Source organism: Propithecus coquereli, unplaced genomic scaffold, assembly GCF_000956105.1.
Source record: "Propithecus coquereli isolate 6110/MARCELLA unplaced genomic scaffold, Pcoq_1.0 Scaffold4, whole genome shotgun sequence".
NCBI classification, from domain to species: domain Eukaryota; kingdom Metazoa; phylum Chordata; class Mammalia; order Primates; family Indriidae; genus Propithecus; species Propithecus coquereli.
In genome coordinates, this window is record NW_012149729.1 from 12,797,396 (window position 1) to 12,811,426 (window position 14,031).

The following is a 14,031-nucleotide window of genomic DNA, read 5'->3' on the forward strand; positions in this document are numbered from 1 at the left end:
ATGAAATTTAACAAAAATCCTCAACTTCCTCTGATTGGATCAACCTGGACCAGCCACAGTGACCAGGGGCTCGCTATGCACCTTGGACTTAAGTTTAGTTACAGCCCATCCTTAACCCAGTCTCTGCAGGGAAGGGGACATTATTATTCCAGTCAGGACTCCCCGCCCCCTTGGAGATAGGGCCAGGGTCATTCCCAAATGGCATGGCTGCTACTTAAGGCGAGTGCAGGGGCTCCTCAAAGAATTTGGAAACTCTAAGGAAAGAAAGAAAGGGAGAATGGATGCTGGGTAAGTAACCAAGAAAGTCCATTACGCCATGGAAGCGTTTTATATATCTATATCTATATGTTTTTATTGGTGCTCACTCAGCATTTATGAATCCTCATATTTGTACATATTTATGGGGTACGTGCAATATTTTGTTACATGCATAGGATGTGTAATGATCAAGTCAGGGAATTTAGGATATTCATTGCCTCATGTATTCATCATTTCTATATGTTGGGAACATTTTAAGTCCTCTCTTCTAGCTATTTTGAAATATACATTGTTGTTAACTATTAATGTATTCACCCTACTCTGCTATCAAGTATTAGATCTTGTCCTTCTATCTAACTGTATGTTTGTACCCGTTAACCAACCTCTCTTTGTCCTCCACCACACCCTTCCCAGCCTCTGGAAACTATTACTCTACTCTCTACCTCCATGAGATCAACTTTTTTTAGCTCTCACATATGAGTGAGAACATGCGATGTTTGTCTTTCTGTGCCTGGCTTATCTCACTTAACATAATGACCTCCAGTTCCATCCCTGTTGTTGCAAAGGACAGGATTTCATTCTTTTTATGGCTGAGTAGTATTCCACTGTGTACCACACTTTCTTTATCCATCTGTCCATTGATGGACACTTAGGTTGATTCCCTATCTTGGCTATTGTGAATAGTGCTACAGTAAACATGGGGGTGCTGGTATCCCTTTGATTTACTGATTTCCTTTCCTTTGGATAAATTTCCTTTCCTTTGGGATTGCTGTATGGTATGAGTTCTATTTTTAATTTTTTTGAGAAATCTCCATACTGTTTTCCATAATGGCTGTACTAACTTACATTCCCACCAACAGTATATAAGAGTCGTGGAAGGATTTTTTTTTTTTTTTTTTTAAATCACTCTAGCTGCTATGAGGAGAACGCATTGGAGGGAGGCCAGTTAGGAAATTGTTGCAGTGGATCAGGACAGAGACATGGTGGTAGAGACTGGGTGGTATTTTGGGGACGCAATTGACAGGACTTGGTGATGGACTGGGTGATAGAGGAGGCAGTGTGGGCCAGATTGTGAGGGGTCTCAAATGCCAATCTTTGCACTTTATCTTTGTAGGCAATGATAATGTCATTGGAGTGGGTTGTTTTTAGTGATAGTAAAAGATTGATAATTTTGGTCTTTTACTTTCACTTTCTCCTCCTCTAGAATTTTTTTTTAACAATTTACTACAGCATATTCTTTTGCTCTTTGCTCTTCTAGTGTTTTTCAAATGGAGAAAACACCTAAATCAAAATCTATGGTCTTATTAGAGTTTTATTTACTGCTTACTCTGTATCCAAGTCAATTGACTGAGAAATATCCTCAAAAATCATTTTTTCTAGTCTAATTTTATAAGCCAAAAGGACACAGGTTCACTTGAATCTTAGACATTGTGAAGTTAATACTAACTTTGATGAGTGTTTTCAGTTTGAATTAATATGCTTACAATGCCATTCAATCTTGCAAATTGCTACGAACTGAACTGAAGGAACTGAACATGCTTTAGCTTTTCAATATGTCAATTATAAGGCATGAGAGTTCAACTGCAGTCCCTGGTTTAATCCTCTAGCTATCCATCATCTTAAGCTTATTGAAGGAGTTGAGTTAAACTTCAAGGATGTAGGATGGCTCTTTGCAGACTATGCTAACAATAGCTGCAATTTGATGCCCTTGATGGAAGTGGACTCAGTATGTTAAATTTGCATATAAATTCAGTAAAGTACTTGTAGTAAAAAATTCACTCGTGTTCAGATTGCAGGTTCTGCTCCGTCCTCTCAAAAAAAATTGCTTTTCCTCCATTCATTAAAAAAGTTCAGGACTTGGCTTTGTCTGTTTTTACATTCCCATATATTATATTGTTGGATATTACTTTGTTATGCTTTTGTCTTTTGGGCAAGTCCTCATCTTTCTGATTCTCAGTTTCTCATTCTCTCCTTACTGTTGATGAGGGTAAAATTCCTGGCTAGATAACTTGTAACACTGTGTTTTGAATACAACATGATACACGGAAAAGGCGTGAGGACTGCTAAGCTCATCCTGAAACGTTTTCTTTTGTGGTAATGCAACATCTATAGTTGTAGCAGCTACCGAGAGGGCCCTACCTACATATTTTTTGCATTACAGCTTCCTCAATCTTTGTGCGAGGCCTTTCCCAGCCTTCAGAGGGTGCTAAACTGATGTGTGAGGCAGGCTGAAAGTGCCAGGGAATTAATGCCCCTGGAAGCAGCCCTCAACCCATGACCAATGGGAGTTGGTGGATAAATACCCCAGCCTTTTTGCCCCTTGGTGGTGGTGGGCATTGGGGGCAATTCTGAGAAGTGTTCTATGCAGTCTCCCAGAGGTCCTCAGTGAGGCTGAGCTCCAGTTCCCATAGCAGTAACTTCTTCATTAACTTACACTGTTTTGTGTTCCATTTCATTTTTTCATTTCCTCACTTCCTGAAATAGTATTTTCTGGGGTTTACATCATAAATAAACAACCTGCACTAAAATTCTTTTCTCAGGGTATGCTTCTGGTGGGACTCAACCTAAGACCCTAGTTACAGTGGTTTCTCAAAAAGTCTATGTCCAGCTGGCTCACCAATGATATCCTAGCCAGCAGTTCTCTGGCTGTATTGCCCAGCCTTAGTCCCATGCAGAACTACGTCTGTTTTGCTTCCTGACTGACTGGACTTCCAAGAGGTGTTTTCCTGGCAATCTTGGCCACATCCACCATTCCCTGGGAGGCTGTGTACCTTCCTGAAGAGCTGGCTGATAAATGGTAAAGGAAATGGAGAAGAACTATTCCCTTTATGGCTAATTAAGATACTGGAGAACATGGCTTACAGCTGTGGGCAAGCGAGCTTCCTAATACTGAACCCCCAAATTAGTCAGACTTATAGTCACAGTGTTGGACAATTTTAGGCTTCCAACTGCATGGGTAGAGCCTGCCACTCTAACGTTAGTAGAATGGAGGAGTAGAACAGGATGTGTTCTCTCTGCAGACCGGCAGACCTTAAAGAGAAAAAGGAGGAGGAAGGGGCTGAGATACAGATGTCTATTTTCTATTCTCCAAATTTCCAGTCAGAAATTTGGAGAGAGGGGGCAGAGAGAAACCAAGAATGTTATTTAATAGATTCCTTTGCTTATGGAAACAAGATACTAGGGAAAAGGAGGTTCCCCTTTTCCAGTATTCCTCAGGTTTTTGTTCTTTGCTCATTGTGCTTAACCATTAAGCTCAAGGCCAATCAAGAGTGTGACCATCTTCTTTGCAGATCAGCAATCAGGACAGTGCTGTTCCCACCTTCATGAGTGCATCCCACCCCCCATCTGAATAGCAGCTATTGTTTCTTTGTGTATTTTCCTGGGACTGGTGGTGAAGTGAGTAGCTATGGCCCTCAGAATGCAATTCATTGATTGAAGTAATTCCAGGGCTATGCTGAACTCCAAGTCAAAGTTCCTAATTTCATTTTCCATTCCTAATTATGTCTAATCATATTGTTGAGAACAGTCTTTCAGAGGTTCCACAAAGAGATGACAGTGTGAAGATGCTTTAGTAAAAAACACTCCAGTAACACATTGATGTCCCAAATTTAAATATCATCCTTACCATTGTGAATTTCCCAGGAAGCAGGGGTGGTGGAATTAAAGTTCAAAGACTGGACTCTCTTGTTTGCTTGAGTTAAACTTAAAAGACATTAAAGTCTAAATTCATCCTTCCCAGGTTGTGATTCTGCTTATCCTGAACTAGAGGGGTCTTGATACCTCCATAGCATAGCACAGTGGTTCTTCTAGCAGCCTGGACAGTGTCTCACTAGAATCACTGGTGTGGCTTTTTTCAGAGTCTTGGAACTTGAAATCAAACATCAAGTTTCTGGTATATCTCACTTTTTAAAGTGTATCATTAAAGCACTTAATAAATACCAATGAAATTAAACAAATTCCAAGATCTCCTAGTAGCTATCAAGACACAATGATGCTCCCAGAACCCCCACTTTCTAGAACAGAGACACAGTGGTATCTTGATTTCAGATTTCCCAGGATGCTAGTCCATTTATGTAAGTTATCTGAGATCCTTGATTGTGGAAAATCCTTGATCCTGTAAACTTAAACTTGGTGAAGTTAACATGTTTCAGCATTCTTGTGGGAAGAATCCACAGCTATTTCTCTCTGGGTGACTTATGAGACATTTGCATTCTTGCAAAGTTTAGCCGGGCAAGCCCGGTTACAAGGTCTGTTTTGTCAGGTCTTTCTTGCCCATTCTGTATCTTAAAACCCTCTTAACTTTCATTTTCCCCTTTGAGCCCTCTGTCTTGAACATCCCCTGATCCATGGAGTCTGGGCTCCAAATAATGACACCGTTTCCACCTTCTCCTGAGTGCTGGCTTCTCAGTTCTATGCCAGTCGTTCCTGCTGTTGCCTTCTGCTGTGGAATTGCCTAGGCTTGTGAAGCCTGTTTTCTAAGAATAGTTTTCCTTTCATCCCCTCATTTGCTTCAGCTGGAAAACCACCTCAGCAGATTTCTGAACTAAAGCTGCTGTTGATGTTTCTGCAGCTTGAATCCCTACGTATATTAGTTGGGATAAGGTTTGCTGTGAATGACAGAAAATCCCAAATAATGGTGAGAGGGTAGAAATTTTTTTCTTTCACAAAAGTGTCTAATTCAGCATCCCAGGGCTGGTACAGTCCTTCCTAGCGTCAGGGATCCAGATTTCTTTGACAGGGATGCCCCACCATGCCTGGTTTTGACCTCACTGTCCCATATGCAGACATGTACATCTTAGGCAGCAGGAGGTAGGAAGGGATGAAAAGCAAGGCAGAGGGTGCTTGTGTCCAGCATCTTAAGGAAGACTCCTGGAAGCTGTCACAGGAAACCTACTGCTTATATCTCATTAGCCACAATGTAGACACACGAGTATCTTGAATTGCAATGTGGGGAAATGTAGTCTTCATTCGAGGCAGCTTTATATTCAACTAAACTTTTTTGTTATTGGAGAAAGGGGGAATGAACACTGGGGGCAACTGGACTACAGGCCAGTTGCACTGGGACCTGGCGAGGAAGATGCCTCTGCCGAGCCCTCCTCAGCACACTGCCTTCCCTTGCTTTGGGCTGGTCCAGCCTTCCAGCAGTACTTCTCTCTGCTTGCCTTTTTTAGCAATGGTGGATTTGGTTTCTCTCAGCACCTTTTAGGGAGGAATGGCTGGGTTTGTTACAGTATAACTTACTTTTTAAAGTTGCTCCCTTTCCTTCCCTAACACATACAGGCCTAATGCTATTTGTAGTTTCTGACGGCTCCTCCCCCTCTTTTTTTCCCCCATTTTCTCACCCAGACATGTGCTTATCTAACATTCTGTTCTAGATTTTGTCTAATGGGGCCTTCAGTTGTGAGGGATAAGCCACTAGGGTCTGGGCTGCCAAAAGCAACTATTGTCCAAAAAAATCTTGGCCACTCTCACCTTTCTGAGTTACATAATCCTAACTGACATGCATTTTCTCATTGGATTAACCACTAATCTAAGCCTGGATTCCATTTATGGCTGTCCTGCCTGGCTCTCTTCTGTTATGTTTCATCTTTCTTGCTGCCTTCATTTCCAGTCTCAATTCTAAAAATTTCTGAGGCACATTCCCTTTGGGGCACAGGTAGCACTTGTGTGTCCACCTGTAATTAAAGTGACATCTGAAAACTCACTTAGTAATTCCTTGAATAGTTTACTTTCGTCTGATTGATCTTCCCTCTCAAACTGTCCAGGCTTTCAGGATACACTTGGTACCACTGTCCCAGGGGTCCTCACCAAGGAATCTCTGTGCAGCTTGGTCCTTTGCCAGCAGTGGCCTATATTTTTGCTCCCTCTGGGAGTCAATACAGTTTGTTGAGATTTTGCTAGGCCCTTTTGCCCTCCATCCTTCCTGCCGTGTGAGAACACAGCATCTGTCCCCTCTGGAGGATGCAGTGTTCAAGGCACCATCTTGGAAGCAGAGACTGGGGCTTCACCAGACCCAGAACCTGCTGGCACCTTGATTTTGAACTTCTCAGTCTCCAGAACTGTGAGAAAAAATTTCTGTTGTTTATAAATTACCCAGTCTTAGATATTTTGTTATACAGCAGGAATGGACTCAGACAATGGGTGAGAGAGAATTATGTTAAATAATATAAAGAGGATATGCTCATCCAAATCCAGAAAGTGAGACAAATGATCCAGTTTCTTTACCAAACAAGTGAAATTTTAAAAATAACAAGTGTGAGCTGTTGAATTAATAGATTATAAGACCCTTAAAACAACTACAGCAACCAAATGTAATATATGAATCTCATCTGGAAGCTGATTAAACAAACCAACTGTAAAAAGACATTTCTAAAAACTTTTAATTTTGGAATAATTTCAGACTTACAGAACAGTTGCCATAGTATAAAGAATTCCCACATACCCTTTACCTAGATTTCCCCTAATGTTAACATCTTACCATGTTTACTTTATCATTCTCTGTATACCCATGTTAGTTTTTTGGAAGATGTAAACAAAATACATAAATACTTCAATGTATTTTTCCTAAAAATGAAGACATTCTTATATAACCACAGTACAATGAACAAAATCTGGAAATTAACACCAATACCATTACATTTACTACGGACCTTATTTAAATTTTGCCAAGTGTCCCATTAATGTCTCTTATAGCAAAAGGAAAACATTTTTTTCTTGGTCAGGCATCCAATCCAGGATCACACTGTGCTATCTTTAGCCCTGTTTAATCTGATAGTTTTTTACTCCTTGTATTTTATGATCTTGACATTTTTCACGAGCAAAGGCCAATTATTTCACAGACTGTCCCTCAACTTGGGTTGACCGTTTCTTCGTTATATTCAGGTTGCACATTTTTGTTTTGCCCTCTTTAGTGCATCTTATCAGGAGGCACACAGTATCAGTTACGGAACTGATGATATAAAAAGACATTTTGAGACTACTGGGGAAAATAGAAAACAGATGATATTAAGAAGTTATTGTTAATTTTGTTATGTGTCATAAGGTATTGTGCTTATGTTTTTTAAAAAATTGTACTTACCTGTTAGTGATATACACACTGCTTGATGTCCATTTGTAGGGAGTTTTGCAACTCTAGGGAGAAAGCAATAATGTTGATATAGCTGGCTCTTGATTATTCTAAAATAATGTCCAATTTGTACATTACCCAGGTCTTTGACCATTTTTTCTTTCTTCTGTGGCTCCTCTTTTGGTCATTACATTTACAGTTCACCCTGTATAGTACAGAAAGCACACTGTCAAATTTTGTGATTTGTTGGATGAAAAAGGCCTGTGGAGGAGACTGAAAGCACTGGTTGAAAATCGGGTTTATAAATAATTTGAACATTTCATTTCTTTGTGATTGGCATGTCTTCCCTATAGATGATTATGAGTTTAATGAAATTAAATCATTTAAGATGATCACACAATAAAACTTTGTAGCCAAAATACAAAGAGTCTTCATTTTATTTTCTACTTTATTTTTTAAAAAGAACATTCATTTTTTTGGAAAGTTTATTTCACCAAGGACTAATCTTTTGTTGATGTTCAAATTTAAACTATTCTTTCATGTCTGTCTCATAAGAGAAAAACATGAAAAATTGCTTCGGTGGTAGTTTCTTCTAGTTTTTCAAGCACTCTTGTAGTAGCAACTGGTTCAAAATACTGCTTTGTTTCAAAGCGTGCAGTTTAGATGTATCTTCACTGATGATGGGAACATTTTCATTTTGTGCCTGAGCTATTAGGTCACTTTCACTGTCAGATAGTGTACACAGGAGAGTGTCATTTTCATAGGTTGGAAAATAATACCTGAAAACAACCAAAGATATACAGTATTAAATAACCAAACTAATAAATTATCTAAAAAAGTTCCAGGCAGCTAAATGTACACATTACCAGAATTTTGCTAGGTTCCCTTGCCAACAGTTTCACAGCATTTTGCAAAGGCTGTATGGGAGGCAACTTCTGAGTTGCTTTCACTTTGACCTTTACTGGCTGGGATCAGCCTTACTGAATCTAATATCCTTGCTAGCTGGCCATTCAGCCTCTGCTTGACAATCTATTGTGATAAGAAACACACTATCTTCAAAAGGCAGCCTACTCTAGTCCTGGGAAGCTCTGGTTGTTAGAAGCTAAAAACGACACCCCTCTCATTTCTACTCAAAGGTCCTAGTTCTTCCCTGTAAGTTAACACAAAGTCCACATATAGTTACTTTTCCAAACACAAATCCTTCAAATAGTAATACTTGATAAAAACAATTATATTTTCCCTTGTGTTTGTTTTCTAACCTAATCATTACTAATGCCTTCATTCTAGGTGATTACAAAAGAAAACATTTATTAATTTTAAGTTTGTTACTTTGGTTCCTTCTCTGGATATACTTTGGAGTTACTTCTGGGGTATCTCTAAGAATTCTAATCTCTCTAAGAAGATTTACAGGAACAGGGTACCACTTCAATCCATGGCTGACTTTGGCTCTCACAAATTTGAGATTTTTCTGACACGGAAAAACTAGGGTTTTTTGGTTAGGGTTCTTGGGGACTGGACTTCACATTCTCTAAGAATAGAGGAACCTCTGGGTAGCTAGAATCCCACAGCCACTCGGAGGTTCCCTCAACTGAGGTTATCCAGAAAGACTGTACTGGCAAAGAATGAATACTTGGAAGTCTGACAACACCTCAATAGGTACATACCAGATGCCCAACTGCTTAATGTTTTTAAAGTGCCATTATGTAAAATATATACCAAAAGCCCTAGCAAGCATGTGTACCCCCAGTGATTTTATTTCTAGGCATTTGTCTAAATGAAATAATTAGATACTGTGCAGAAATGTAGGCATATGGATATTCATTGTATCACTATAATAGCAAAAAGAAATAAATATATAACAAATTAGTGCATATCCTTACAATGGGATATCTGGCAACCATTAAAAATGACACAACTGATATGTATTAGATATGGAAACATATTTACAATATTTTGTTAACAAAATATAATTTAAGAATCTTTGCATACTTTTATCTGTATACTTACCTATTTCCATACCACAAATTCTGAAATAGCTGGTTTCATTTGTAAGAAAGGGATCATTTTAAAAATAACGCTTTCAAAGATTTTCACTTTTTACAATAAATATGTATTCCTTTTTATCTTTAAGTTTAAAGAAATTAAATAAAGGGACAAAATAAGGGAGATGAAACAAAGAAGTACACATCTGGTTGAGCAGTACTTACTCAAGTTGATCCCATGCCTTTCTTTCGGGAAGCAGTGAAGTGTGTTTAGCTTCTTCCATGTGAGTCCTTAAGTCTGCTTTGGATTTGAACTTCATGTGGCAACCATAACATCTACACTGGTGCACTTCCCTCCGAATAAAATTGACCAGTTTCACTTGCTGATAGAAATTTAATCCTGAAAATGACAGTATAGGGTTTATGTGCTAGGCACTATTTTAATTATTTTCCATGTATTAATATATTTCATCTTCGTAAAACCATATCAGGTAGTTTTATCAGGTAGTTTTATTAGGAAACTGCCCAAGGCTGCATAGCTAGTAAGTGGGAAAGCCAGGATTTGACATGAGATTGTTGTTGCCGAGCCCATGTTCTTGACTACCACGCTAATTATATATACAACATATATATATATATGTCTATAAGGGTAGCAAAGCAAAGTAACACATTCAAGAGTCTAGGAAAGTAGTGGCTGAGCTGAAATGTGAAAAGTGAGTTTTTTACTGTCTTAGAGCTGTTAGTAAGTCAGTACTTTATGTCTTAATGCCCCAAATCCTTCTATTGTAGTGATACTGAGAATGACTAGCTACACTTCCAGGCAGAGCAGTAGGGGTTTTACATACATTATTCACTTCTCATAACATTTTCCTGACCTGAGGCCCAATGTCATATAGCCAGTGAGTGCTGGAGCTGGAGTATGAACTCTAGTACTACTTCAACTCCATCCTTTTTCTACTAGCCCCCTTCACTTTATGATAAATATTAATCATTAACTTGTATTTTATTTGAAGCACTCATATACATAGGAAAGAGGAAGAAGGCCTGTATGAAATAAAAAAACATATTTGACTATTATAGTTCAAAATGGTTGAGAATCACCACTTCAGAGAGTTCTGTTAAGACCATCTGTACAGAGACACAATTTGGTTGTGCACTCTCCAATCATGGCTACCAAACATAGGCATCGTTTATAGGATGGTTTATAAAAAATGCAGCATCATAGAAAACAACTTCTGAATCAAACTTACCAAGTTCTGACTTTATTTTGAGAAGATCAAATTCATGTGCATCCTAAAAAAGGAATGAATACATCTGTAAGCATATGAATTATTTAATCTTTCAGGCTGAAGTTATAAGCAGATAGCTTATTCACAGGAGTTTGAGTACTTAGAAACTCAGTGTGGGTTCGCCATCGTCTGCTTTTGAGGTCTGAAGTCTTCTAAGTCTAACTACTTCCCTCCATATTCAACTTTTTAAAGTACAGTCCAAACAAGTCATGTTAATCAGCTAAAACATTTTAATTACTCACAGTTTATATCTATAGTTTTTAAAACTTACAATGTATGCATTCTGCAGTCTGGTAAAAGTATAGGTAAGATGAGGCTATACTGTACTGTGCATCTGGACTAGAACTACGGATACAGGTCCTTTGCTCCACAAACAAATAGGTTATTTTACAAATACTGCTTTTCATTTAATGCTGTCAAAGATACTGTTTAAACCTGAAAGTTTCTCTTCACTTACATCTTCCCATAAATTACACTTCCTTTTGATTTTCACAATGCAGAGACTTATTTTATTATGTTTGTTCCATTCCTGCAATTGCCTGTCTGTGTAAATGTTTTAACTTACAAGTTCAGAGAGGATAAAGATCATCTAACTGACTGTGATGGCATTTAGTGTAATACCATATGCAGGATGATTAGGAATTCATGACACGTTATCACTGAAAGTGACTGAACAGAGGTTAAGGACACCTGTCAAGGATGCTGAAAAGGGAATCCCTACACAGGATAGAGGTATTAAGGCTCCCTTTAATACAAAGTCATGAGGATATTATGAATTAAATTTAAACACAGGAAATTACACACACATAATAATGGTAACCTGTTTCAGAGAAACTGGATTCTCTGCTTTCATAAGGATAAATGCTCATGGCCTTTCTAACACCTTCTAGCTCCTTATTTTACTGAACCAAAAACAATGTTTATGAATGAGGGTGGAGTGAAAGTGGGTAAAAGTGGAGAGTATGATCCACTATTGGCAGAAGTGACTGGAGAAAGCGGAGGGAGAGAATATCAGAATCATCCAGTAATATTTTAATATTATAATCACCCTTCTATCCCCAAGCTGCGATATGGTCATGAATCATTAGGATGTTTCTCTTCCATACCCCCAGGGTCCACCTAAGGATCAGAGGTGTAGGGAGTGTGCCTTCTCTCAGGTATACTGAGGTGAAAAAAAGTTTAGAACTACTAGCTTCAAGTTTCACTATAGCATAAAAATGGCATCCAGAAGGGAAAGCACAGAATGGGAATGTTCCCAAATTTCTTCTCTCCAAATCCTTGTACCTGACACAGCTGTGAGACCATACCCTGGACTCCCTCTCTCCCTAGCCCATTTCCCCAATTCCCCCAGGGGCTTTGTAAATGGCAACATCCTTCCTTCTTGCTTTCCTATTCAATAGCACAGGAAGCACTGGAAAAAGACTCAAAACCTGCCCATACCCTGGGCACTGTTAATAATGGCTGCAGATCCCACCTTCTGCTACAATTGTCTTATAAGCTTCTCAAAGAGGGATGGCATCAGTGGTCTGTGAAGTCACACACTAACAGCTCACCCGGGTCCAGTCAATTATACCAAGTTGCTCTGAGCTCTGGTTCTCCACAATGGAGCCTGCCTGTCTCTTTCGTTTTGCCCAAAGCACTTTTAGGAATGGGATAATAATTGAGCAACTCAAGTATAAGCAGATGAGGGTGCAATAATTACCAGTTTTCTCCTGTCGAAACAAAACAAAATTCAAATGAATAAAAGTATCTTACCTCCATGTGGACATATAACTCCTCAATTGTTTCTGCTTGCTTTTCACAAAATAAGCAGACAGCAGAGGCAGGGTGTTCTTCCCAATCAGACCAGTCACTGGATTAAAAAGGAAAACAGAAAATAGGGAGATTCCCTTCATTAAGAGGGTATACTACAGAGTGACTTGGTATTACCTTCTCCTTCCTAGGAAACCCTGCCAATCTCTTTCAACTCTGACATTTTGGTAAAGATTGTCACATCATATTATGACTTTCTGATACAGATCTTAAAAAAGCAGCGCCATGAAATTAATATAAACAGCGAACAGGCGCTGCTCCATTTTCTCGTATTTGCCACTCTCCCAAGCAGCTATTTCACTATAGAATCAGAGCAATGTCTTGAGACAACAAGGTTTAATTTGCAAAGAAGACGTGTCAAGAGATGTGATGCTCTCTCTCATTAACCACAACCACTAAGTGCACATGCTGTGAGGTGTGATGCTGGGAATGTGTTTCTGCATGACAAATAGTATACTGTAAAAAGGCAAAAATGATTAGTATTTCTTGAGGGAAATACTGGCCATTTTAAATGGGGCAAGTGTTAAATCTGGTGGTAGATGGAGGACTCAAAGGTATGCAGGATCCCTTTACCACTGCCCCCCGGCCCCTTGCATTTATTTTTTTGAAATACTGTCAATGTCTTATCATTCCTAAACCAGGAAAACTGCCAGTCGGGAAGAGTTGTGGAGACGAAGAGCTACCATTCACACTCAGAGAGGGGAGGATCTGTCATGGCAAGCTCAGAAATTACCACTGATATAACTTTGAAGATCAACTTAACCCAATTCACATGGAAGCTTCCCTATTAGAAAACAGTTAATATTTTCCCTAGCCCTATCTATCCAGGAGGGAGTCACCAGGCCATCTGTTCCAGGTCAAAACTATTACTCTTTATAACCTTTTATGTCATTAAAACTTCAATATTCACTCATTAATTATATTCTAACTAGTATGTCATAATGGGAAAGAAATGTTTTTATTCTAGTCTGGAAGACTCCCTGCCTGAATCTCTATCCATCAAGGAAATTCAGCAAATGGCAACTCTCCAATTTTGGGCTCTACTTCACATTGAAATAATATTACTTCAAAATCCTGGGAGAGAAAAAAGGCTGAACAGCTTTGACTGAAAAGAGGATGAAAAATAGAGAATCCTTTTAGGTTGAAAAGAACACTTCTCAAGCTTATAATTTCAAACAAAGAAGCTGTGAATGTTTTAAGTTAGTCATCAATGGGATGAACACAGAACAGGATTAACTTCAATTCAGTTATATTCTCTATTCCAATGACAACAACATGGAGAGTTCAAAGAGCACATCACTTCAAGGTCTGGGCACCAACTGAGTATGCAAAGCATTTTGGATATGCATTTTTCTCTGAATTATATACTATTATTTGTATGTTCAATTAACAGCTTTAATTTAGCTAGAATAACAGTGTCTTTAGTAATTTTTATGTCAAAGTTATTTTTTTTAATTTTTTTTTTTTTTGAGACAGAGTCTCACTGTGTTGCCTGGGCTAGAGTGTCGTGGTGTCATCCTAGCTCACAGCAACCTCAAACTCCTGGGCTCAAGCAATCCTTCTGCCTCAGCCTCCCGAGTAGCTGGGACTACAGGCATGCGCCACCATGCCCGGCTAATTTTTT

The 14,031-nt window shown here is 38.8% G+C and overlaps 1 protein-coding gene across 3 annotated transcripts in view; it reads right to left on the reverse strand.

The window, feature by feature from the left end:
- Positions 1–7,763: 7,763 nt before the first annotated feature.
- The window catches only part of ZNF277 (zinc finger protein 277), a 93,882-nt gene continuing 87,614 nt past the window's right edge, over positions 7,764–14,031 (reverse strand). For all 3 annotated transcript variants that reach the window (XM_012652795.1, XM_012652794.1, XM_012652796.1), the window contains exons 9-12: positions 12,351–12,447; positions 10,557–10,599; positions 9,532–9,706; positions 7,764–8,103 (exon numbers count right to left, since the gene is read on the reverse strand). In XM_012652795.1, the coding sequence (XP_012508249.1) occupies positions 7,917–8,103; positions 9,532–9,706; positions 10,557–10,599; positions 12,351–12,447 (502 nt within the window). In that variant the 3' untranslated portion in view covers positions 7,764–7,916. The remainder of the gene's footprint in view (positions 8,104–9,531; positions 9,707–10,556; positions 10,600–12,350; positions 12,448–14,031) is intronic.